At 47.9% G+C, this 27,091-nt stretch overlaps 1 protein-coding gene and 3 non-coding genes across 5 annotated transcripts in view; 2 read left to right on the forward strand and 2 right to left on the reverse strand.

The window, feature by feature from the left end:
- Nucleotides 1-27,091, reverse strand: part of VAC14 (Vac14, PIKFYVE complex component) — a 114,741-nt gene that overhangs the window by 79,071 nt on the left and 8,579 nt on the right. The window contains exons 2-10 of one of the 2 annotated variants that reach the window (XM_021709933.1): nt 19,740-19,890; nt 19,237-19,404; nt 18,314-18,376; nt 17,588-17,695; nt 16,925-17,034; nt 16,237-16,343; nt 14,841-14,975; nt 14,213-14,365; nt 3,723-3,786 (exon numbers count right to left, since the gene is read on the reverse strand). In XM_021709933.1, the coding sequence (XP_021565608.1) occupies nt 3,723-3,786; nt 14,213-14,365; nt 14,841-14,975; nt 16,237-16,343; nt 16,925-17,034; nt 17,588-17,695; nt 18,314-18,376; nt 19,237-19,404; nt 19,740-19,890 (1,059 nt within the window). The remainder of the gene's footprint in view (nt 1-3,722; nt 3,787-14,212; nt 14,366-14,840; nt 14,976-16,236; nt 16,344-16,924; nt 17,035-17,587; nt 17,696-18,313; nt 18,377-19,236; nt 19,405-19,739; nt 19,891-27,091) is intronic. The other variant, XM_008052979.2, reaches the window with a different exon arrangement.
- Nucleotides 13,102-13,172, reverse strand: TRNAG-GCC. The gene has a single exon. It is a non-coding gene; the product is annotated as a tRNA-Gly (tRNA).
- Nucleotides 22,402-22,472, forward strand: TRNAG-GCC. Its single transcript has one exon. It is a non-coding gene; the product is annotated as a tRNA-Gly (tRNA).
- TRNAG-GCC lies at nt 23,092-23,162 on the forward strand. Its single transcript has one exon. It is a non-coding gene; the product is annotated as a tRNA-Gly (tRNA).

Raw genomic sequence — 27,091 nt, forward strand, 5'->3', positions numbered from 1 at the left:
AGGCAGGTCTCGAACCCGCAGGCTCAGGCAATCCACTCACCTCGGCCTCCCAAAGCGCGGATTACAGGCTGAGCCACCAATCACTATAAATTTTTTCAATCAGCAGATGCAAAAAAATTGAAAAGCACTGATTTCTAGATCTTTCTGCCTGCTCATGTACAGGCAGAACTGTATTGAATGTCACTGAAGACACCACAGTCCTCAGCAAGACCTTGGGTATCAGAGTGGAAGCCTGTTCATATAGCAACACCTGTTTGAGAACTCCTATGTCAGATGGGTAAAAGAAGCCAAAACGCAAAACATCCAACTACAACTAATAAAGTGAAACACATGGGCTCTGGAGTCAGATCTCGCTTGAATTCCAACTTGGTCACTAATTAGCTGGGTGACTTTGGGTAAGAAGTTACTCTGTTTTCTCATTGGTAAAATGGGCTTAATAATGAGGTTTTTGTAATAATTGTAGCTAAAATTTGTGAAGTGCTTTCTGTGTGCCAGGCACCATTCTATGTTCTTTCCATACTGATCTCATTTAAGGCCCATGCCCCCTGGAAGTCAGTTTACAGATAAGGAAACTGAGGCAGGGAGAAATCAAGCCATTTACCCAAGGCCACTGCCAGACATGCTGGAGTCAGGATGTGATAGACACCTGGTATACCAAGTGTCTGTATCCAGGCAGTTGGCTCAGAGCACTCACGAAAGATAAGGAACACGCCTGGGTACAGACAGACACTTGGTGGTGGAGACTATTCTCTCTGAACCCTTTCCTCGGCTCTAAGCTTGCTTCTTTCAGCCTGGTGTTTTTGCTTTTCACCCCTCCATAGGAGTCCAGTTTTTGACTTCCTGTGCTCTGGAGGATGGAGGAACCCAGACCTACAGCAACCCTGTCAATACTCTGCTTTTCTGGGTGACTCTCCCCTGTGGCTAAGCCTGGGGTCATGGAGGCTTCCCTCAAATCTCAGGAAAAGGGGGCATGAAGGAGGGAGAAGTAGCTTATGCTCTTCAGCTCAGTCAGTTACTTCTCCCTGTGTTCTGGTCCAAGTGAGAAATCTTTGTATTTTTAAATTTGGGATGCAAAGATTGCCTTTGAGGTGATCCCTGAACCCCTGGAAGTGAATTTACAATTTTGTTGGATGTGCATTTTTTTGGGTAAGAGGTTCTCCAAGGGTCACTGAGCACTCAGAGGCTCAGGATCACCACCACTACCGGCAGTTTTCTGTCAGGCAAGAATGCCTTTCCATGGGAAGAGTTCCCAGTCTGGCTGCCACCCTTGGCAGATGAAAACTGAGTGAAACTGGTGACTCTGGGGGTGCCCTGGGCAAATGATGCGCCTGGGAAATTGCAGGGTGGGCTTGGTTTTGTGGTGACCCTGCACGACGCCTTCTAGTCCAAGTTTAGTCTCCTTTTACTGTACCAATTGTGAGAAGAAAGTGGCAGGCTGGGGCCTGGGTACCCTGGCTCTGGTTTTATACTGTGAAGGCTCTTTTAGCTTTCTAGCATAGCCAGTGACATGAACTATGGGCACCTCCATCAGCGGGGTCAGGAAGCATTAGATAATCTGTTCCTGTTTGACTTCTTATTTTAAAACGGTAGAATTCAGCACGGACTCCTCAATGACAGGTGTAAAGCAAAACCCTCATTCCAGTCTGTTGGGTTCTGGCCTTAGCACAGGAATGGAGGCCTTCTGCAGATCTGTCCTGGCCAATGGCAGCAGAGAGTTGTGCACCGTCCACATTCGATCAGTTAGGCCCTACCTCTATCTCCTCCTGGACCTCCCCTGACCTCCAACTGCCACTGCCTTGGAGTATCATGGTCCCCATAGCTTCCTCAGATGATAATGACAAGTCTACAGAGGGCTTTTCGGCTTCTAAATCCCAGATCTGATCCTGCCATTTCCACTATAATGCTGGCTCCCACAGCCTCCAGGACAAAAGCAGATGCTATGCAGGACATACCAGAGCCCTGCACCTCTGTTTGGACCTTGCCCCGAGTTCCAGGGTCCAGAATCCAAGCCTGCCTCCTTTTCCTCTCCTGGGATGCGCAGATTCACCTGGAACAGAGCTCTTCATGCCCGACTTACACCTGTTCTTCCTTCCAGCTCCAGCTTGGAAATGATACCAGGATACCCAGAGTTTGGCTCATTCCAAACTTCTAGAAGTTATTCTTTCCCCCACCTCTCTCCCATCTCATGCCATCTATTGGCAAATTCTGTCACTCCTACTTTCAACACAAATCTCAAACCCATCCAACTTTTTCCACATGCTGTCCCCTCCTCAGCCTGAGCTTCCATCCATTCTGACCAGGACAGCTGTGGTGGCTCCCAAGGGGGTCTGTGCCCATTTAGCCCCTCCAAGTCTATTTTCTACACAGCAGTCTCCTGTTCTCCTATGCCACCTCATCCCCAAAATGAAAATAATACCACTGACCCCATGGGACTTCAACATAAGCAACATCTAAAGGACTTGACATAAAGGGCTCAGCACAGTGCCAGGCCTTGGAAGCACTCGCTGAGCATTCACGTTATCAGTCATGATTCTCAATGCCTTGGCTCGGGTACCCCATGGCTAGTCTCCCCAACACTCTGTAGAGCAATCACCCCTTTCCAGCAACTTCCTGGCTTCTTCTCTACCTGTAGGGGTGAACAAAGGTAGATTCTCTGGAAATACATGACAAGAAACTGAAAACGAGTGAATAGCCAACACTTACCGATCTGCTTGCCCAATGTGGAAGGGTCCTAGGGGCACATATTTATAATAAGTACTTGCAAAATGTGCTCAAGGTCCTTAGAGATCTGAATAAACTCACAAACGATATCAGAGGAGGAAAGATCCTAAAGATCAAGGTCAGGGACATATTCAGGGCCTGCCTCTTGATCTCAGTTTTTCCTTCAACACAGATCTCAACCCCATCCAACTTTCTCCATATGCTGAGGGGAAGAGCCTGGTGCAAAGAGCCCCTTGGGGTTGTGTGTACATCTCTTCTTCATGAGTGACTTGCTCCCTCAGGGCCATGTTCATCATCAAGTTCAGAGGGAAGAAATCTCCTGTAGCAGAACTGCCATCCATTCTAGCTCACATGTGCCAATGCCACCCAAAGAAAAAGAGCCATGGGACAAGTCCAGGGAATCAGACCAGGATGAAAACTGTCAACAGTTCCCTCCCCAGGGAATCCCATTACCCTGCAGGGAGTATGGAGAGAGCTGCAAGAAAGGGAATTATTTTGCTGTTTGGCCTGCACTGCCCCCACGTGGAAGGCTGCGCTATCACAGCTGACCTGGGAGCATAGGAGAGGACAGCTCCTGGGCCCACAATCTAGCCATACTCTCGGACACAATTAATGACTGCTTGTGCTCTGGCCTGTCCTGTAAGAGCCTGCACTTTGTCAGTCTTGGCGGCCCCACATTATCCTGGACAAGCAGAAGGTGCTGGGCCATGGCATCTGCAAGTGTCTCACTGCAGTCACCATGCGTTAGCTGTAAATGTACAACTTGCATTTACTGACCCATGGTTTCTAACCCTTCTGAAAGGCTGTCTGTCCATCAGGACTGGTGGGATGAGTAGCCTTCAGATTCCCTCACCAAGCAACTCCTCTGTGCATAAGGGTCCCCCAAAAGGAGTGGCCCTGAGCAGAATTTGCCTTGGGTCTTTACTGCAGTCTGCTGCACCCAGGAAAGATCTAGGATATTTGCTTTCCACAAACACCTCCGGCTGGAACAAACCACCTACCTGGCTGGAGTGAAGACACTGATGCCACTACTGAAGCTGGAGTCACAAGAACCATCTGGACCTCCTGAGAGAGAAAGAGGAACAAGGAGTCACGAAAGGTGGTTGGGTCTTTTGAATAAACAAGATTCCTGTGATAAGCACACATAGGATTCTCTATGCCTAGTACCTTGGTCTAGAATCTTGGAAAAAACAAAACAAAACAGGGCTATGGAGCCATGAGAACCCAATGCCTTCTCATTCTCTAGGGCTCTTGGGACAGTACAGTTATCTCACAAGGAGGGGACACCAGTGCTGAACACATTCGGGAAGCCTCAAAGGGATTATTAGCCTGACAGTATGAAGTTCAAAATGAATGAGATACTCAAGATCCTAAGCTGTCAGAAAAATACAAACCAAAAACATGAGATACAACTTTATACCCACTAGGATAGTTAAAATAAAAAAGATAGTAACAAGTGTTGGTAAGGATGTGGAGAAATCGGAACCTTTGTACATTGCTGGTAGGAATATAAAATGGTACGTCTGCTTTGGAAAACAGTCTGGCAAATCCTCAAAGGGTTAAATATAGAGTCATCATATGACTTAGCACTTCCACTTGTAAGAATATACCCAAGAGAAAAAATTTATGTCCATATAAAAACATGTAATCATAGTCACACCAGCATAACCTACAATACCCAAAATGTGGAAACAACCCAAATATCTAACAACTGATAAATGGACTCATGAAATGTGGTATAGCCATATAATGGACTATTATTTGGCCATAAAAAGAAATGAAGTATTGACACTTGCTATAACATGGATGAACTTTACAAATACTGCGCTGCTCTTTCCGTCATCTTTCCATACTGCCATCATTGTGCGCATGAATGTCCTGGCGATGCTCTCAAGAGCATCAACAATGCCGAAAAGATGGGCAGACACCAGGTTCTCATCAGGCAGTGCTCCAAAATCATCATCTGGTTATTAACTGTGATGATGAAGTACAGTTACACTGGCGAATTTGAAATCACTGATTACAGAGCTGGAAAAATTGTTGTGAACCTCACAGGCAGGTTAAACAAGTGTGACGTGATAAGCCCCAGACTTGATGTGCAACTCAAAGATCTAGAAAAGTCACAGAATAATCTGCTTCCATCCTGCCAGTTTGCTTTCATTGTACTGACAATCTCAGCTGGCATCATGGTTCACAAAGGAGCAACATGGAAACACACAGAAGGGAAAATCCTGGGATTCTTTTTCTAGGGATATAATGGATATGTACAAATAAAACGCCTCAGCAGAAAAAACAAACAAGCCGGGTTCGGTGGCTCAGCCTGTAATCCCAGTGCTTTGGGAGGCTGAGGTGAGTGGATTGCCTGAGCCTGTGGGTTCGAGACCCACTTGGGCAACTTGGCGAGACCTCATCTCTACAATAAATCAAAAATCAGCCGGGCGTGATAGCGCACGCCTGTAGTTCCAGTTACTTGAAAGACTGAGGTGGAAGGATCGCCTGAGCCCAGCAGGTCGAGGCAGCGGTGGTCGGGAGTGGCCACTGCACTCCAGTCTGGGTGACAGAGTGAGACTCCAACTCAAAACAAACAAACAAAAAACAAAAAACAAACAAAAAAATCACAAAACACCGTGCTAAGTGAAAGAAGCCAAAAGACTGTATTTTGTATGATTCCATTTCTCAGACATGTCCAGAATAGGCAAACCTACAGAGACAGAAAGCAGATCAGAGGTTGCCTAGGGCTGAAGGAGATGAGGGAAGGGGTGTGATGGTTAGGGGATTCTTTTTAGGACACAAAACGTTCTAACATTGATTGTGGTGATGGTTACACAACTCTGTGAACAAATAAAAGTCACTGAGTTGTATACTTTACACTGAGTAAACCATATGGTATGTGAATTCTCAATAAAAGGCTTACAAAATGACTTTGGGGAAAGGACTGTGACTCTGCACAAGTCTTTACTAACTTACTGTCATGTGACCTAGGATAGAAAAGGATCTGATCACCTTAAAATTCCAAAACTTTTCTCTTGGCACCTAATCAGGTTTCCTAAAAAGCCAAGGCATTCTGGGTCTGGAAGGCTGCCAGTAGGACCCTATTCTGACTTCAGCTCTGACCCAGGTGCTGGCCACATCTCGCGTGGTATTAAGGAGGTAAGAGGGAGTTGGCAGTGCTGGGGCACTCAGGGTGGTTGGTGCTCTGCAAAAAATTCCAGACTCCTGATATTCACTGTGTAATTTACAGTATGACACCCTTTTTGCCCTCAGTTTTCTCATCTATACAATGAGATGGGTACTGTTTACATGGCCTGTCTAGAGGTACTCAAAGTGGTTACCTTCAGCATCCAGACACTTCTGATTACAGCGAACATCTCTTAAAATGTGCATACATTTTTTTTTGGCACCCCTGGTATATTTTCCTACATTAAAACAATTGTTTTTTAATTTCAAAATAATTTTAGAAGTACAGAAAAGTTGCAAAGAGAAAAGAATTCTCTGTACACCCTTCTCCCAGCATCCCTTAATGCTAACATTGTACATATCCATAGTACAGTACTACCTGGAAAACGAACATCAGTACAGCACAATTAACTAAATGAGTAAACTAATTTGAATGTCATGAGTTTTTCCATTCATGGCTTTTTGCTCCAGGACCCCACATTGCATTTAGTTGTCCTGTCTCCTTCGTCTCCTCCAACCTGTAGCAGTTCCTCAGTCTTTCTGTCTTTCCTGAACGGTCTATCACATTGAAAAATATCTCCCCAAGTGGGTTTGTCTCACGTCTTCTCATGAGCAGGCTGAAGTTACACATCTATGCAGGAATGACACAGAAGTGCCATGCCTCAGTGAATCCTGTTGAGGACACAAGTTGTCTATTTGTCTCATTACTGGTGCTGATGAAGGTAGTATCTGCTGGGTTTCTCCCCTGTGAATTACTATTTTTCTCTTTGTAATTAACAAATATCATGAAGGAAGATATTTACAATTAGACAAATATTCTGTTTTGCCTCAAACATGTTCTCACTGACTATAGCACCCAAGAGTGAAACGTGCCTATTACAAATGTTACTGTGGAGTTTATCTGATGATGGTTTTCTGTCTTCCTCTTTCCTTCTCCATTTTTTTTCAGTTGGGTCCCACTCTGATGCCCAGGCTGGAGTGCAGTGGCACAGTCATGGCTCATCACAGCCTCGACCTCCTGGACTCAGGAGATCCTTTCACCTCAGTCTCCTGAATTGCTGGGACCTACAGGCAAATGCCACCATGCCCTACTCATTTTTTTATTTTTTGTAGAGACAAGGTAGCGCTATTTTGCCCAGGCTGGTCTTGAACTCCTGGGCTAAGCAATTCTCCCACCTCAGTCTCCCAAAGTGCTGGGATTACAAGCACGAGCCACTGCGCCTGGCTCCTTCAACATTTATTAACTGGACTTTCAACGTAAGGAAGAACTGTCCCTTCCATACCATTCATTCATTCGATTACTTATGTCATGATGGACCCATGGATATTTGTTCTATTCTGTGGGTTATAAATAAAAACTATCATTATTTATATTTTTCAAATGATACCAGCCTTTATAGAAGTAAAACAAATTCTCATTCTAAGTTTCAAACAAAATAAAGAAAAAAACCTTTCTCTCTTTAATCTTCAGTCTTATTTTGCTCTACATGAAAGTAGGTAACTTCTTTCCCAGGTAGACAAGTGGCAAGTATCCCCTCCTGGCTTTTGCTATCCTACTTTTTGATTTGTAAACATAAATGAGATCATAGTGTATTTCCTGCAACTTGCTTTTTTTCACTGTGAACTATGTCTCAGAGCAGTGCTATTCCAGGTGTGGGTCATGGCCTCTTCTTCTTTCCAGTAAAGTGGGGGTTTTATGTCCATGTCTACGCTGCTGTCTCTAGACCCAGGACACAGCTCAGAAGACACAGGGGCAGTTGTGGCAGTGGCTGGGCCTGCTCGGTGCTTGTCCTCCCAGTGTCAAAGCCTGGGGTCTGTCTGCTAAACCAGGGCCTGAGAAAGGGTGAGAAGGAAAAGCTGGGGACTCCTGGGCAGGACGGACTGGAATAACAGCCAGAGTTCCACACCCCTGGAGGGTATCTCTTAGAAATACTCACATTTACAAATGAAATAACATGACATCAGAAATTTGCTTCAAATTAATTTAGACTGTCTCCTAATTTTTGCTCTTACATTTTTCCTGGGCTTCTGTGTAGAGTGGAACTGCTGAGGGGAAGGACCAGACACTTCCTATCCTTTTTTTTTTTTTTTTTTTTTGAGTTGGAGTCTCACTCGGTCGCCCAGACTGGAGTGCAGTGGCCGCTCCCAGCCACCGCAGCCTCGACCTGCTGGGCTTCGGCGATCCTTCCGCCTCAGCCTTCCGAGTAGCTGAATTACAGGCATGCGCTACCATGCCCGGCTGATTTTTTGATTTATTGTAGAGATGAGGTCTCGCTGCCCAGTCGGGTCTCGAACCCATAGGCTCACGCAATCCACTCACCTCAGTCTCCCAAAGGCGCGGGATTACAGGCTGAGCCACCGAGCCTGGCGACACTTCCTATCTTAATAGCTATTGCCAAGTTGCCCTTTAGGAAGGTTCTATCTTTTTTTTTTTTTTTTTTTTGAGTTGGAGTCTCACTCTGTCGCCCAGACTGGAGTGCAGTGGCACGCTCCCAGCCACCGCAGCCTCAACCTGCTGGGCTCTGGCGATCCTTTCGCCTCAGCCTTCCAAGTAGCCGGAACTACAGGCACACGCTACCACACCCGGCTAGTTTTTGATTTATTGTAGAGACGAGGTCTCACCAAGTTGCCCAGGTGGGTCTCGAACCTGTGGGTTCAGGCAATCCTCTCGTCTCGGCCTCCCAAAGTGCTGGGATTACAGGCTGAGCCACCGAGCCCAGCCAGGAAGGTTCTATCAGTATGTACTTCTAGAAAGAAAGTCACCTCCTTCCCACAAAGCCTCACTCAGGGATATTAGTAATCTTTTAAATGTTGGCAAACTTGGTGAGTACAAATGACACTTGGCTTTTCTTTGCAATTCTCTGGTTTCCAGTCATACTCAGCATCTTTCATTGCCCTTATGTATTAATTCCCTCCTCAGAGAACTGTGGTGTGACACAGTGCTTGTGAGCAAGGGCTCTCAAGCCTTTTGGCCTAGCTTTGGGTCTTGACCCTCCTACTTTCTAGCTGTGTGACCTGGGGCAAGTCACTTTACTTTGCCTCCCTTTCCTCACCTGTACAGTGGGGGTAATGGCAGTAGCTACACCATAGGCCTGCTATGACAATAAGGGAGGAAGCATAAATGTTAAGTGTCTAAATGATGCCTGCCATGTTGTAAGAGCTATGTAAGCATTTGTTACATAAAGGAATTAACAGCTTCGTCATGAACTCTCATTTTTGTCCTTTTTTTTAATTTTAATTTTATTTTTAGTTGGAGTCTTACTCTGTCACCCAGACTGGAGTGCAGTGGCTGCTCCTGGCCACTGCAGCCTCGACCTGCTGGGCTCTGGTGATCCTTCCGCCTCAGCCTTCCAAGTAGCTGGAACTACAGGTGTGCGCTACCACACCTGGTTAATTTTTTGATTTATTGTATGAGGTCTCACCAAGTTGCCCAGGCGGTTCACGAACCTGCGGGCTCAGGCAATCCATTTTTTTAAAAATGAAAGAACGCTTGTGTTTGGATACTAACCCTTTCACAGTGAAACACACTGCAAATATCTTCTTCTAGTCTGCGTAATATCTGGTGACTTTTAATCTTTTTTTGGTTATACCAGTTTTCGGGTCAATGGGGAAGTATAAACCCTGAATAGAAATTTGATAATATGTTCAGACTTAATTTTTTTTTTCTTTCCTGAGTTATGATGATAGTATTGTGATAAATTTTACAAAAGGAGCTTTTATCTTTTAGAAACATACACATTTATAGAAGTACCAAGATTGGTCATGAGTGAATGAATGGTGAAGCTGAGTGATGAACTAGGGGTGCCTTATGCTAGTCTCATTACCTTCAACTAATGACATGCTGGGCATTTCTCTAGGCTGTTTACCAGCTCTTAATCCTCTTAATGACCTTATGCAATAGGTGGTACTACTATCTCCATTTTACAGATGAGGAAACTGAGGCAGAGAGAGGTTAACTAGCCCAAAGTCATCCAGCTGGTAAGTAAGTAGATCCTCAGATTTTACAATCGAATTACACTATCTGGCCTCTCATATTTAGGTTTTAGTAACAATCGAGGATGGAGCCATGAACCAAGGGATGCAGGTGACCTTTAGAAACTGGAAAGGGCAGGGAAGGAAATAGATCTTCTTGGAGAGTCTCCAGAAAGAATCCAACCTTGATGACCCATATTAGACTTCTGGTAAGAAGTCTGCTCCAGCTGAGGTGAGTGGATTGCCTGAGCAAAAAAAAAAAGAAGTCTGCTCCAATGCCTTAGTAAGTCAACAATTATATTATAAACATGTATTACAACAACAACACTGAAATGTTTGTTATTGAGCTTGTTTGCCACATGCCAAGTGCTAAAAGATTTACATGCAAAAATCGTTTATTATTTATTTATTTTTTTGAGTTGGAGTCTCACTCTGTCGCCCAGACTGGAGTGCAGTGGCCGCTCCCGGCCACCGCAGCCTCGACCTGCTGGACTCCAGTGATCCTTCTGCCTCAGCCTTCCAAGTAGCTGCAACTACAGGCGCACGCTATCACACCTAGCTAATTTTTTGATTCATTGTAGAGATGAGGTCTCGCCAAGTTGCCCAGGTGGGTCTCGAACCTGTGGGCTCAGGCAATCCACTCACCTCAGCCTCCCAAGGTGCAGGATTACAGGTTGAGCCACCAAGCCTGGCTCATGCAAAAATATTGTTTGAAACTCTCAAGCATACTATAGTTTACATATTATTATTATTATTTTTTATTTTAAGATGTGGGGCACAATTCAGGGTTAGGTATACAAATGTTCATTATACAGGTACTCTTGTTGATGAGGTGTGCCCCTCCCTCCCCTGGCAGTTTCCCTCAACTGCCAATCCCATACCCCCCCATTACATATTATTATCATCCTATTTAACAATTAAGGAATCTGAGGCTTAGAAAGGGCAACAGATATGAAGTGAACAGAGCCAGGACTCACAGGCAGGATGATCAGACCCCAGAATTTTGCTGACACCTAAGACAACCAGGGGACAATCAGGCTGGACATGTCAAATACTGTAAGAACTCAGAACCAGGGAAAGGAGGCTGTGCCATGGATTACCCCTGAGTAGTGGGCCAAGGGGGAGCTGGAGCAAGTGAACAGAGACTGGAAACAGTGTGATACAAATGAGGAACTGCCCTGGAGGCCTCAGGTCAGAGGAGGAGGGAGAAGGGAGGAGACTGAGGGGAGTGGTGCACACAGATGCACACATGCAGATGAGCCTTGCCGGGAGGCGTGCCATGAAATGTGGTGCTGTGGATGAGTCAGCACAACTACATAAGGAAAACCAGGCAGGAGGCTGCTGTCTTCAGCCAGGTGGGCCAAGGACAGTAGGAGCAGACAGAGAAGAGGAACCAGGAGAGGGTGGAATGAACTTGCCAACTGACTGGCTAAATCAACTCTACTTTGTCCCGGGCATCTTGGTAAAAGACTGGTTTTTAGTTAGTTACAAGCTGAACAGGGCTGAGAGTGGATGTGAAGGTCTCAAATTAGCCGCTTCCCTCCCTGGGAACCACTACAAAGTGGTAGTTTCATCAGCTGAAATGCTCTTTATGAGGCAGTAAAATCCAGAGCCAACCTGCATGAATGTATCCTGGTTTAGGATAATACTCTTCTGAGCAAGCAGTTGAATGAAGCATGCTTAGGAAAACTTTCTATAAGAGGTAAATAAGCTGCACTGCAGGAATTGAACCCGGGCCTCCCACGTGGCAGGCAAGAATTCTACCACTGAACCACCAATGCTTCTGCTTTTGGAGAGGTTTTTGGCTGAGGCCACGACCTACAGAATGGAGCAGTTCTTTTCCAGATGGCTTGACTTTTTGCCACATAAGTGGAAAGGGTGAGCAGGGGCTGCTGGGTTCCACTTTGAGAGAGTAGGCACAAACTTTTCAAAAAACTAAAATGAAGATACAATTCATATAACATAAATTTCACGCAGCAAAAAATTCACCATTTTAAAGTGTACAACTGGGTGGTTTTTATTACATTCACAAAGCTGTGCACTCATTACTCCTATTTAATTCTAGAATATCTCCACTGCCCCCAAAAGAAATCAGGCATCTGTTAGTAGTCAGTCCAGATTCCTCCTTTCCCCCAAGCCCAGGCAACTGTTATTCTATTTTCTAACTCTGTAGATTAAATGTCATTTTGAACTTTTAAGTTAGTATAAAATAGTCAAAGCATTTGCCAGTTATACTTGTCAAGCACAAAACAACAAAAAAGAAACAAAAAAAGCAGATGTGAAGTTGGATACATTGTATGATCTTACACACACACACACACACACACACAGTATACAAAACTGGAAAAAATATGCCAAAATTTTAATACTGACTGCCTCTTTGTGAGGATGGACTTGCTCCTCCTCTGTATTTTTTTCAACTTTCTAAATTTTCTAAAATGAGAATTAAAAAACAAAAAGAGGCTGGGTGTGGTGGCTCACGCTTGTAATCCCAGCACTTTGGGAGGCACAGGCAAGAGGACTGCCTGAGCCCAGGGTTTGAGACCAGCCTGGGCAAATTGGAGAGACCTTGTCTTTTACAATAAATAAAAAAAATTAGATGTGGTGGCATGTGCCTGTAGTTCTAGCAGTAGGGAATGTTGAAGGGGAAGGATCACCTGAGCCCAGCAGGTCAAAGCTGCGGTAGCTGTGATCATGCTACAGCACTTCAGTCTGGGTGCAGAGTGAGACTCTGACTCAAAAACCAAACCAAGCCGGGCTCGGTGACTCAGCCTGTAATCCCGTGCCTTTGGGAGGCTGAGGTGAGTGGATTGCCTGAGCCCGCGGGTTCGAGACCCGCCTGGGCAGCGAGACCTCATCTCTACAATAAATCAAAAAATCAGCTGGGCGTGGTAGTGCATGCCTGTAATTCCGGCTACTCGGAAGGCTGAGGCGGAAGGATCGCCAGAGCCCAGCAGGTTGAGGCTGCGATGGCCAGGAGCGGTCACTGCACTCCAGTCTGGGTGACAGAGTGAGACTCCAACTCAAAAAACAAAAAACAAACCAAACCAAATAACTAAAAACCAAAAACCAAAAGAAAATATTCATGTCAGTAAGAGTTCACAAAAATATGTCTAACATTTAGATTCTTCTGGTTTCCCCTAGTAAGAAAGCTTCTCTCTTTGAAGGCCCACACTAACTTATCTCACATTAAAAAAATTTTCCAGGGTCTGCCAAAAAGCTTACAGCTGCTGCATTGGCCGGGAATCGAACCCGGGCCTCCCGCGTGGCAGGCGAGAATTCTACCACTGAACCACCAATGCTCCAGCTGAGAGAAACTCTGCCTCCAGCTGTTTTGCTGCTCTGGCTAAGCTGTAACCTGACACCTGAGATGGGTCCAGCACAGACTGCTGCTCAGTTCTATCAGCCAAACCCATGGTCCATGGGGTACACATGCTTGCAATTCTGCTCAGACGATCAAAAGTAAAGTTCACTAATGGCAATGGGAGAAAATGCTTTAGCAATTCTTTTGGCTCCTGGGGGCAGGTTTCAGACCTCACGCAGTTATCCTTAAACATTTGAGTAGGTTGTGCATCAATTTACTCTCTGGTTGCTTCTGCAAAGGAGGACATCACCCCGACTGATCAGTAACCTCTTGGTAAGGACAGAGGTCCAAGAGATATGAAAATGTCAGGGTTCTAGAGAATATTTAAACTCCAGACACCAATCAGCATAAATGTGCTTTTTGAAATGTTACAGATAAACAAGAAAATAAAGTTAAAGGAGTCTGAAAGGAGAACATAGCAACTTCATTTTTTAAAGGTACTGATTTGGGCAGAATTCGCAAGCATTGAATAAACTGAAGCTAGAGCTTTTTAAACCCTCCCTCCCTGAGAATGACCTGCACAGTAAACAAAGTCAGGCTTCTGGGTAGCTGGATATCCACTGCCAAGATCAAGTGTACCCTGAATATTGGCACTCCTTCCATGCTCCAAACCTTCCTACCTTGAAAACAGCTACTTCTTATAGTTGAATCCAGGAAAAAGATTAAAGAAAAACTTACTGGACTTTGAGGGGGTCAGGGAGAAAATTATGGCCTTGGGAGGCTGCCTGCCTGGGTTCAAATCCCAACTCTGCCCTTCACCAGCTGCCAGATTCTGGCCATGCTCAAGCTTCCACATGTCCCTCTACAGAACGGGGATAATACGGTTGCTACCTTGCTGAGCTGTTGCCAGAATTATTTGAGTTAACACATATAAAGTAGCCCTGGTTGGTTAAGGGAGGCCCCAAGGGAAGCTGTACAACCTCTGGCTCCCTGGGGCCCTTCGTGGGAGGAGGGGAGGGGCAGGGGCAGTTTACTTACCACTGGCTGCCCCCTCCTGCTTTCCTAGGGAGTCATCCGGGTTGGGTTCAGTCTGTCTCTGCACCACTGGCTTCAGCTCATCTGGCTCATCGTCCTCAGGGGTGACCAGCTTCATCAGGCTCTGGTTGCACACGTTGGCCACCTCCTTGATGCCTGAGTCCACTGATGTAAGGAGCTGTCCCATTCAGGGGAGGTGTCCCTAAACCTAGTATTCCTGGTCCAGGGCTCAGTCCTCCCAGAGGCTGTTAGGCAGACAGGCAGTCTCAACCAAGTCCATGTTCTCCTTGCCATATTGGTGCCCCTGTGAGATGTTCCTGTTTCTTCTAGGAGCATTCCCTCCTGCTGGTCCTCCTGGATTTCCCCCACCCAAAGTTGGGGTTGAAAGCCTGGGTCCTGGGATAGCTTCTCCCGACCTTTAAGTAACCAGGTAAGTTGTGGAGACTGCAGCATCAGCTCCGTGTCCCTGGCTTTCCTAATCCATGTTCCGCTCCACCTCTTGTGCTCTAGATGCTAGGGTCTATTTGGGAATGTGATGGATCCTAAGGGAGTCCCTAACCCCCACTCCAGGGTCCCTCAACTTCAGTCCCTTTGGGGTTGCTCTTATTTTTCTCCCCAGAGCAAAGGATACTTTTTTTACGGTCATCGTAGGCCAGGCAGGGCAAGACAGCAGTCAGGATCCCAGAGGAATAAGGCAGCATCACGCGGCCAGCCAGCTGGATGAACTCCCGCATCCAGCACATGGCTGTCAGCTGGATGAGGTCATCTGGAAGGGAATCAGGGATTTCAGATGGGTCAGCATAAGAGCCGAACTGTCCCTTCTCACTGACCACACATGCAGGACTGGGAACCCAATGGCTCGTTCCATTCTCACTAACGCTCTCTTCCCCATGTACTTTGCCTTCCAAAGGTACAGACAGACACAGCCTGTAACACAGTAACACTCCTGTGCTAGACTGTAAAGTGGCCACAAATCTCACTGTTCCCTGTATCTATGCCCCTCTGTAATGAAAGGCCTCCTCTCACCAAGAAGTAGAGTTGGTTTTCCTACTCCCGGAATCTGGGCGAGCCTTGCTACTTTGGCCAGTAGAATGTGGTTAAAGTGATAGTGTGCCTGGTCCACCCCTAGGCCCTCAGAGACCCTGCTCACTTCTACCATCTCTCTTGGAATCCTGCTGAGGCCGTATGAATGTGCCTGGGCTAGCCTGTTGGACAATAAGATGTTGTCTAACTGCCCCCACTGCCAAAAAACCACCAGACATGAAAGAGGTCATCCTGGACCGCCCAGCCCCAGCAACCTTCCGGTTGACTGTAGGTGTAAGATCAAGCCCAGTCAAGCCTGGCCCAGGAGCAGAACCACCCAAGTGACCTGCAGACTCATGATCAATAATAATATTGTTTTAAACAATTACGTTTCATAGTGGTTTGATACCCGACAGAAGCTAATGGACACATAACCCCAACCTCCAAGCATTTCAACTCTCAGTGCTAAGGTCAGGCTTGTCACCAAGGTCTCTAGATTTTATTCCACAGAGGCCACCGTAGGTAAAAGGTCCTTCATGTTGATAGAGAGCCTGGATCTCCTTCTCACAGAGACTCACCACTGCATTGCTCCCAAGGCTCAGTGTCACACTGTTTTTTTTTGTTTTTTGTTTTTTTTTAATTAAGAGATGGTTTTTTGCTATGTTGCCCAGGCTGGTCTCAGAGTCTTGGGCATAAGCCATTCTCCCACCTTAAACTCCCGAAGTGCTGGGATTATTGGTGTGTGTCCCCATGCCTAAAGAATTTATGTATCTATTTCAGAGACGGGATCTTATTATGTTGCTTAGGCTGGTCTTGAATTCCTGACTTCAAGCGATCCTCCTCCCTCAGCCTCTAGTAGGTGGGATTATATGTACACACCACCACATCTGGTCACATTGGTTAATACTCCTTCCAGGACTCTCTCCTGCCCCCTCACTGAAGCTGAGATAGTGAAAGGTACATCTGCAGAGGCAGTGGCATCTGTGGGACCCCCACACACTCACCTGTCGTCTGGCAGTGGATCACCAGGATGTTGGCCATTTCAGCAAACTTTACACTGGAGGGGTTCTTCTTAATTTCTTTCAAGAATTCCCCAAGAACTACCTCACACCTACCAAGAGAAATGGACAATGGAAAGCAGCACATGTCTGCCAGGGCTGGAGGAGTCTCAACCCAGTGCTCTGGGTCAGTTCATTTCTGCTCTGGGTCAGTCACCCAGAGGGAGACTACACTTTGAGGCCTACATTTTCAGAGGCTGGGGTTTTTGTTTTTGTTTTTGAGTTGGAGTCTCACTCTGTCGCCCAGACTGGAGTGCAGTGGCTCCGGGTCACCGCAGCCTCGACCTGCTGGGCTCCGGCGATCCTTCCGCCTCAGCCTTCCAAGTGGCCGGAATTACAGGCACACACTACCATGCCCAGCTAATTTTTTGATTGATTGTAGAGATGAGGTCTCGCCAAGTTGCCCAGGCTCAAACCCGCGGGCTCAGGCAATTCACTCACCTCAGCCTCCCAAGGCGCGGGATTACAGGCTGAGGCACCGAGCTGGTTTAGGCTGGGGTTTGATGAGCTCTTAGCACCTCAAAGCAGGAAGCACATGAGCCAGGAAGAAAAGAGAGATTTTCTTGCCCTCCTGTTGCTGCCTGTTTGTGGGTGTGGGGTGCATGTGCATACTGAGGGTTCTCACTCTACTTACATTTTCCGAATCTCTTTGCCATTGTCGCCCAGGATCTGGAAGAGTCCGTCCAGGATCTCTGGCAGGTAATCCAGCAGGTTAATGTCTGGCACAGACTCCAGAACCAGGATCTAACCAGGGGGTGAAAACAGGAGGGGAAGTCACAGCAGCCAGAGAAACTTGTCTCCCCCTCATCAGTCTTCTGGGACTGGGCAGTGGGAAGGGGACCTGTGGAGGCAGCATTTCCCCACACTGCAGGAGTCCCATGGGGGAGGGAATGCTACCAGCTATCTTGTTGTTGTTGTTGTTAAATGTTCAAAGGAATGGTAATAGGACTCTAAGGAAATCCAGATGTCTAGGGGAGAAGAGAATGGATGGGGAAGGAGGCTAGAGGAGGCTAGAAAAGGTGGGACTGCTGAAGTAGCACTATTGGCTTCAAAGAGAAATCTGGGTATTTCTTGGCAAAAAGAAAGACTCTAATTCCCTTCAGGGGCAACATGATGGGCTTTAGGGGCAAAGCTGAATAAAGTGCTTTTGGATTATCAGGCATTAATGACTATTCGAGGACAACAAGGAGGCTTCCTGTAGCCAAAGGACCTACCAAGGATGTGGCAGAAAGCATTTTACCAAACTGGAGCTCGTTGAACTAGAGGCTGGAGAAACAGTGCCAGGGCCGGACCTTACCCAAGAGATGATGAACTGCCGGGCATACTGGTTGTTGGAGTAAATCCTCTCCCGCAACAAGGGGATGAAGCCCACCAGGTCAAACTTGTTGCTCTCAGTCACAATGTCCTGCGGATCAAAGGAATGTGAGCTGCCAATGCCAGAGACCAGGGCTGCCTGACCTGGTGGAATCACTAGCCCAGGCCTGGCTCCAGAGGTCAGGCAGCCCCAGAGGAAAACGGCAGAGTCCAAGCTAGGCAGGAAAGGTGCCTGGAGTATTCGTTTTGCCACAGGTACCCCACTCATTAAGCAAATCTGAGGAAGGCTGGGAGAGTAGGGAACCGGCTAAGTGGGGAACCAGATGCAAAACTGGTGGACGGAAAGCAGGAATCAGTTTAAGAGAACTAATCAAATAACAAAACCCCACTCTCTGTGGTCTGGATGGAATGCCAAGCCCCCTGCTATTGGGGGAAGGGTGGTATGGAAGGATAGAGGCAAACTTTGCTCTGGGTGGCGGCAAGACAAGGGGATGTTTAGGATGATGGCACAGTTCTGGATGTGACTACAGAGGTGACAGAGCTTTGTACACTTGTCATAGAACTGCATAGCAAAGAGTATATTTTACTGTATGTAAATTTAAAAATTAGGAAAATTAGCAAGAGTATCCCTGGTGATAGAATTTCTAAGGTGAAAGACAGGTGGAAGACACAGATGCTAGAAATAAAAGTGGGGACAATGTACAAGTACCTTTAAAAGGCGGTCTAGGAGCTCAGATCCACTTTTCACATTTGGGTCTGGGTCAGCAGCCAGCTAGAGAAACACAGAAAGGGGAAACACAGAGGCGAGGGGCATAGTCAAATGGGAGACAAGGAATCTCCTGCAAACCCATGGCAAAGACCTTGGTGCAGCCCAGAACATCTAACAGGTACCCACCTGAGCAAATCTGAGGAAGGCTGGGAGAGTAGGGAACTGGCTAAGTGGGGAACCAGATGCAGCTGGGTTCCCCTTCTGCTCAGGGATGCCTCCCAGGGCTTGCTGGAGTTCCTGTTTCCTGCTATGACTGGGTGGGGGTTGCTTCCCATGGGCCCTCTTCAGGGGTTTCCAATCTTAAAGTGCTGGGTCCTCTCTCTACTCCTGGAGGAGGGGCTGGGCAGCTGAGAGGCTGATACTCTAGAAATGTGGCATTCCACAGAGGCCCAGCACCGCAGGGCTGCTCTGTGCCTGGGGTGGGGTGGGGCAAACTCCATGAGGCTGAGGGGCATGGAGGAGAGTATGATGGACTCCAGAGCCCTTCTAAGGAAAGCTTTTTCTAGAGCACTTGTGAGCCAGAATAATGGCCACCCTCTTCACAGGGCAAACAGCGTCTCTGCAATGGATCACCATCACCTTCTAACCAAGGAGTTTAGTGCTTCTCAGATTATCTATTTTTCCCCTCCGCTGTGTGGTAGGCTAATACTTTGATAAAACACAAAAACAGAGAAATGAAAAAAAGGTAAGTATAAGCCCATTTAGAAAAGTATTAGATTCAACAGACAATAATTGTTCCTTGTAGTCATATGCTTACATGCTCTGCTTGCATCTTTAAAAGGGATCTGGGCACCCAAGGCCCCAGGAGGTCAAGTGAGCTCGAATGTGCCAAGCTCAGCCTAGCTTGGAGGGGTGTCTGTTACCTTGCTCAGCCCGTCAAAGAGAACGTTGAAGTGGGGCAGCACGGCGCCGCGGGCTACCTTGACAATGTTGTAGAGTGCCTCGCAGGCATAGTAGCGTAGCCTGCTGTCTGCATCATTGAAGCAGGTCAGCACTGGCTCAATCAGTTCTTTCAGGTAGAGCCCTGAGTCCTGCAAGGGGGCAGGAGGAGGAGACGGCTCAGAATGGGACCCAGTCCAGGTCCTGCAGCCTGCAGTGGCAGCTGCTACCCCAGCTCCCTCAGAGATGCTTAGGCCTTTATGTGAGGGCTGGGCTCAACGACCTTTCCCAAGTCTGTCTCCCAGGAGAGGGGACACGCTTGGGACAAGGCTGCGAGGCCAGCCTGGCTGGTCTTATGTGTGGAAAGAGTGGCAATGAAACAAAGATCTGCAATGTCCTGCTGGGTCTTGGAAGGGAAGGCATCTGGATGGCTCAGTCAGAGTCAAGGCCACCACTAGTGTGTCTGTCCCTCAGGAGAAAGGCCCACCTTGCCCAGTGCGATGGAGCAGGCGGCCAGGCCGATGAGACCCCCTTTTCGGCTGTGGGGGTGCTGAGACAGGGCAAACTCCTGAGACAGGGTCTGGATCACATGCTTGATTTGCACAGTATTGTTCTGGGCCACGAACTCCCGGACCAGCCTGGGGAAAGAGGAGAGAGGGGCTGTGGGAATCAGGGTACATCTGCTGTGTACTCCAAAGCCTGGGACTGAGATGAGGGAGAGGACCTGTTTAGAAAGAGGAATTAGGAGTCAGGCATCTCAGGGCAAGTCTTCCCAGTTCTGCTGCTGGTTGGGTCATGGCTGTTTCCCTACTCTGGGTCTCAGTTTCTCTTTGTGTACAACGGAATGAGGAACAGCAGTGCTATCTCACTTCTGGGAATCTGAGAGAATGCAAATAAATGTCTTGTTGGGGATCAAAAAATGCAACACATTATCAGTTAACCAAACATCTTTATTCAACATTTGCTCAACTTTCCATTCATGTATCCAAGAAGTTGCCTGCATCTGACCCATTATTTCTAGAGACAGAGCTGAAGACACACTAAAGACCCCAGTCTTATGGGCAAGATCCATGTACAAATAAGTAACTGTAGCAAGGTGGCTTCAGTAATATAGAAGCAAGAAAATGCAATGAGCTAAATTCCCTCAGACCACTCAGGAGGGCTACAGGAGGTGCCAGCGGGGTCAGATCTTAAAAACATGAACAGGGCCGGGCTCGGTGGCTCAGCCTGTAATCCCGCGCCTTTGGGAAGCTGAGGTGAGTGGATTGCCTGAGCCCGCGGGTTCGAGACCCACCTGGGCAGCGAGACCTCATCTCTACAATAAATCAGAAAATCAGCCGGGCGTGGTAGCGCGCGCCTGTAATTCCGGCTACTTGGAAGGCTGAGGCGGATCGATCGCCGGAGCCCAGCAGGACGAGGCTGCGGTGGCCAGGAGCGGCCACTGCACTCTAGTCTGGGCGACAGAGTGAGACTCCAACTCAAAAAAAACCCAAAACATGAACAGGTATTTTCCAGGGAAAGCAAGGAAGGCACATCTTGGGCACAGGGATGAGGCTGGCCAAAGGCACAGTAGGCTGAGAAGACATGGCCTATTGAGGCAGGATGAGGGATCTGCAAGTGGAAGGAGCAGCTAAAGATAGTTAGTGAAGAGAGGAGCCAGTGCAGCTTTTCCAACAATGAATGACATGCTTGAAACTTCGCCTTAATTAGGGATCTCTGGCAGCAGCTTGGAGAAGCTGGGCTGAAGCAGTTTTGACAGAAGAAAACCAATGCAAAGGACAAACTTTCTCAAGAGAACACTGCAGCTACCAGATAAGGAGGACCTGAAACGTGGTTGAGGTGGCGGGAAAGAGCAGGGGGAATTGTTGCCAGAATGAAATAGAAAAGCCCATATAATATGGGGAGAGGGCAGGGAGTAGGTGCCTCCAAGGTGTCTCCTTGGGGTAGACTGAAGGGAGGTTGCCTTTGTGGAAAGGAATACCTGCCCATGTAGAGAAGAGCCGAGGGAGGCCTGGTTCTATAACAGACCAGCCTGTTTCCATAGCCCCATGGTCACGAAAGCCTAGTATCTGCCCTCCAGAAGCTCACAGTATCTCTGCAGCAAGAAGCCTCACATTGGATGTGGTGGCATGAGTGCCCCAGATCACCAATGAGGCAGTTGCAGCTGGGAAGGTCAGGAGATAGAAGGAAATAAGCCTTCTGGGTAAAAGGAACTGTGTGAACTGAGGCAAGGAGGGGGAACTAGCCAACCTTGTTAGGGGCCCCAAGAGCAGAACAGCAGCATGAAACCTGTGAGGATGGGTTGGCTGTAGAAACTGGAGCATCTCCAGTTAGGAGAATGTATTTTGCATCAGTGAGCCTCCAATGGCTTTGCTGAGCATGTGAAATTGTGTCTGGAGACGAAAGGGGAGGAGAGGTGTGAAGGACTAATTCTAGAGGAGCTGCTGAAGGCAGGAAGAGGACAGACTAGAGACCGTGGACTTTTAACGTGACTGCAAGGACTCCCACCCTCCTTGCTTTGCATCCAATCGTGGCAGGTACATTGCTCACCTGTTGTATAAATGGGGTCTCAAGTTGGCTTAAAGAATTTTAAGAATGGTCATATTCAAAAGATGTCAATTAGTCTGTGTAGTTCTAGTTCAGAGTCAAGAACTTTCTAGCAATTAGAGCTGTTTAAAAACAGTAACCATTCCTGCAAAAAGGCTGTTCAAAGAGGGACTGTACAGTGATTTGGTCAAGATTTCATACAGCAAATTGTATGGCACACCTATTATGTGCCAGGTACTGTTCACAGAAGAGGTTGTGACAAAACAAGCCAGGCTCCAGGCTGGAGGCCAATGGAGCAGAAATGGGTGTTTCAGAATAGGGCTGTACAAAAGGCCTGTGAGGTGCCTCTTTGTCTGGTCTTTGTGGGGCTGAGGGCTATGGATGAACCATGGGCCTCCAGGTGGAAGCTGAATGACAGTTCATAGGCCCCAAGCCCCAAAGTGTCATAACAAGGCCCAGCAAGGATGATTCTACATAAGTCTGTCTGGTCTCCCAAACTGGACAAACCAGCCAGGTGAGCTGACAAAGTGCCTCTGAGTATTGCTAGAGATAGAGATCATCCCTTGTGAAAAACCCCACAGATGCACTATGGATCAGCTGGAGCATTGGTGGTTCAGTGGTAGAATTCTCGCCTGCCACGCGGGAGGCCCGGGTTCGATTCCCGGCCAATGCAATGCAGCTGCTTCCTTTTGGCCTTTTCCTGGCCAGTTTCCTCACATAGCGATCCTGCTAAAAGAGTTGGTCTTTCCAACCACACTGGGCCTGGAGCAGCCAAGGACACCCGGAAATCTGGAATTACACTTCCTGCTGAGTGAGCCCATATGAGCAGCTGGGTCCTCCAGAGAAGCATTCACTACTGGTTGTGGAACCATGGCCTTGATGCCTTCACCATAAAGAGACTCCTGCTGTGCTGCCCTCAGCCTTGGCCAGTCTCCAGCAGGAAGTTGGTGTGAAACCTGAGAACAGTAAAACAGCTCAACACAAGACCAAATGCAGAATGGAATGAGAGGACTCAAACGTCAAGGGAGAAAGTCCCCCAAAGTCTCAATATACTTTTGCTACTGAAAAAGACCAGAGCTCTAGTTTCCATCTCGAGGTCTGAAGGCAAATCAGCTACATGCACATACCCTTCTGTTTCCAGCCCCTTCCTCCTGCTCTGGAGTCTCAGCTCTCTGTTCTTGCTGATGTGGCAGCATCAGATATTGGCCTTGTATTCTATGAACTAGCATCTATACAAGGAGGCCCAGAAATGAGGCTAAAGGGAGGTGCCCACACAGCTGCCAACAGCTGCAGCATTGGTGGTTCAGTGGTAGAATTCTCGCCTGCCACGCGGGAGGCCCGGGTTCGATTCCCGGCCAATGCAGGTTTTGACTTTTTAAATTCCCAAAGACTGAATTTGAAACTTCACACTGTGGATACTCTAAGAACTCGGAAGTTGTTGTTAGTTTGGGTTTTAAATGCCTTTAACGAAAAACACTAAATTCTGCAAAGATCCAGAATCTGGTTTTGTTCTTGAAGAGTCCAGGATGTGGGGATGTACCACAGCTCACTGAAGTGGCTGTGCCTCCCCACTTCTGCCCAGACGGCCTGGCTGGGAAGTCAGGACATGTTTCTGCTTGGTACAAGTTAGAGCAGCACCAGGAGTGGCAGTGGGGACATCCTCAAGGCTTCAGCAAGGGATCCAAAAGCAGACCCACCCTGAGCTACAGAACAAGCAACCCTGGAGCCACCTCCTCTCCCGTCTCCTTGTTTCAAGTCATGGGCATTCCCTAAACAACTGGCAAGGGCATGACTCCCACGCCACAGTCAGCATATGGGATGCACTCCCCGCTTTTGCGGGGCTCGCTGCCACTGGGGTGAGGCAAAGAGGAGACAGAGAGTGTTCAAGGACTAACACGCAAACAGGAGAAAAACCTGGTAAAATGAATGCAAGAAGAGCAGGGGCGGGCAAGAAAGAATGACCAGCATCTGGTGGGAATGCAGTGTTGCTTCATGAGGGTCAGCACAGGATAGGGGTTCTGAAGCATGAGTAGGTGTTTGTTTTGGAGCTGTTCATGATGAGGCTGAACAAAGGCTTGGAGGAAAGAAGAGGAGGCATCTGGTTTGGCAGAAGCAAAGGTCACAAGTGGAAGAAAAGACAGGGTTGGGGAAGTTGCTTCCAGTCCTGCAGCTCAGAGCCCCAAATGCTTGACAAAGGAACTAGCATTTAGGCCCAGTGGCCACGAGGAGCCATGGAAGACCGTGAGCAGGTGAGTGATGTGAACTTTAGGAAGAGCAAGCTGCAGTGGTGGGTGGTATGGATTTGAACGGTTCTGAGAGAGCTTCGTGGAGTGAAAGTATAAGGAATGTAGCTCTAATGCTGGGTGACAGCTTGCAAGAGTAACGGGGCTTCCTGGAAGGAGAGGCGGGAAAGGGGGATATTTGTGCTCAGCATCCACTCTACCCATCCTCATCTTTGCAAGCCCAGCAGCACCTTTCTCCTTGATCCACACCTGCTGGAAGGCCCTCCCCTACCCCTATCCTACTAGGACTCAATTCAGGGCACTCCAGGCCACTACAGAAACAACAGCCGGCTCAAGTCCCGTGGCCCCAGGAAGTCCAAGTTTTTCCTGTCTGAACCCTTGCACTTACGGGTAGAATATTCTTTATCTCCAGGAAAACAAGCATCAGGTAGACAAACAATGGATGGAAGAGAAACTATGGGAACATGTACTAACCAATATCATCAGCCTGGAGGACACAGAGCCTAGCCCTGGGTCAATCCCTGGACCACAAGCAGGAAAAATCTGTGGCACAACCAAGTCCGCTATCCTTACCAGAGACTTGGGACAATCAAAATAGGCCAGGCTGACCTCTCAGCCTTCCTGCCTGGCTCCCCAGCATAAGCTTCCACTCTGGCCATAGCTGCCCTCTTTTTTTTTTTTTTTTTTGAGCTGGAGTCTCACTCTGTCACCCATACTGGAGTGCAGTGGCATGCTCCCGGCCACGGCAGCCTCGACCTGATGGGCTCTGGCAATCCTTCCACCTCAGCATTTCAAGTAGCCGGAACTACCAGCATGCACTACCATGCCTGGCTAATTTTTTAATTATTGTAGAGACGAGGTCTCATCAAGTTACCCGGGCAGGTCTCGAACCCGCAGGCTCAGGCAACCCACTCGCCTCGGCCTCCCAAAGCGCTGGGACTACAGGCTGAGCCACCAAGCCTGACCCATAGCTGCCTTCTTATGGGTCCCCGCCTGTTCCATTCCTGCACCCTCCATCTGCCCCACTCTATGGAAGAGTGGTTATTTCCTTCCACATTCTACCCAGCCTTCCAAGTTCAGCTCAAATCCACCCCCCTGCTTTTCCCAACTATCCCATGAAATGAGCACAGATGGTCTCAGTGACCCTTCATTCTGTGCTCAGCAGTGTGCTGCTGGATGCCACCAGATACATATTCTCATGGGCAAATATCTATCTCCACAACTCCTTGATAAAGTCAGTGAGGGTTGGGGTCACACATCCCTGCACCTCTAGCACCAACCCTCTGTCTGAGTCCAGGGCTTCACATGTAGAAGGAGGGGAGTCAGCAAACACTTGTCAAGGCCAGCAGAGGTGATGAGCATGTCAAGCCATGGGGCAAACCTGGGCAAAGCCCCTCATTGCTATATCAACGACACAGGGGTGCTCTGCAAACCCAAACCTAACCGGTTGGGTTAATCAATACAGCATTTGAGCAGTACTTAGCCTCTAGTGTTGTAATACAGGTTAGCAGGAGCAAAGGCCCCATTACTGAGAAGGGCCCAGGTCACCAGCACTGTGGGGAGTGGCTGGGGAAAGATGCACAGGGCAGAGGCGTGCTCCAACCCCTCACTTGATGCTCCAAATTTGCCTCGGTCAGCCCTTGCATGGTCTCTCTACTCCACAGGGCAAAGTGCAGAGAGAAAAAGCAACTGCAAGGGGAGGCAGAGTAAGTGCAGTTATAACCTGGGCATACCCAGTTCCAAGCCTAGTCACTCTTCAAAAGACCACGTTGCCTCTCCTTTCATCCACAGGTTGGGAGGGGGGATCTGAAACTGAACTAGTTTTGAAGTTAATATTTGGCCCAGAAACTCTCATGATCACAAATCCCCGGAGACTGTCACTGATGCGAAGGCCACGGGCATTACTGTTTTATACACCAGAGAAGAAAATCCACTTCTGGCTGGTTTCCTCCAAAAAGCACTGAAAAACCCTGGCTGGAGAGGTGTCCCCTAGAGGTTGCTCAGAGCCTCCACCTCAACTGGACAGTGGTATGGCATGATGGTGGGAGCACCTCATTCTCCAAAGACACAAACCCCAATGTGAGTCAACGTCAAGCTCTTGGTACCACTCTCAGTGTCGCAGACTGCCATGAGGACTATCCCCTACCTGATGGGAGAAGCCACTACAGACAGAGTAGGACACATTTAGATGGTCATCAGCCAAGGAAGAATCTGAGACCACAGTCTCAGCAACATAGCCACAACCCACACTGGAGCCCTTGGCCTCTGTAACACAGTGTGGTGACTATCACAGGCTGCAAGAGGACTGGTGAGTCGACTGCTCCCTGAGCACTCACTCTGCGTTAAGCATTCTGGTCACTCATTACTCAGGACAACCTCCTTCCACAGATAGTATTATTCCCATCTTCAGATCTGAAATAGCCTCAGAGAAATCAAGTCCCTTTCCCAGGATTACAGAAGGTTGGACCCCTTGACGTCTACTAAGGCCATGCCCTCTTCTTAAGCCTCCCATCTTCCTAAGCCACTGCAGCTGCACACTGAACACATTCAATTACAGATGGCAATTCCATTGTGCAGAACCGAGACCCCTCAGTGAAATGTAGCTTTCCCCATATATGTTCCCACACTGCTCAGTGTTCAGACATCCCTGAGGCATTTCTCCCCACACAGAGGGAGGACAGACAAGGTGCCTATACGAGATGTTTTAAAATCAAGCTCAAGAGCTGGTCTTTTACTATGATGGCAGGAACTGAGTAACCATCTGCTAAACACTTACTCTATGTCAGGCAATGTGCTGGATGTTTTACATGCATGATCTAATTTAAACCTTAAAACAAGCCATTGAGTTAGGTATCCATATATCCATTTTAGCCGGGCTCGGTGGCTCAGCCTGTAATCCTGCGCCTTTGGGAGGCTGAGTGGATTGCCTGAGCCAGCGCAATCGAGACCTGCCTAGGCAACGTGGCGAGACCTCATCTCTACAATAAATCAAAAATTAGCTGGGCATGGTAGCGCGTGCCTGTAATTCCGGCTACTCGGAAGGCTGAGG

The sequence above is a fragment of the Carlito syrichta genome, unplaced genomic scaffold (genome assembly GCF_000164805.1).
Source record: "Carlito syrichta isolate Samal-C Ts95f unplaced genomic scaffold, Tarsius_syrichta-2.0.1 Scaffold287748, whole genome shotgun sequence".
NCBI classification, from domain to species: domain Eukaryota; kingdom Metazoa; phylum Chordata; class Mammalia; order Primates; family Tarsiidae; genus Carlito; species Carlito syrichta.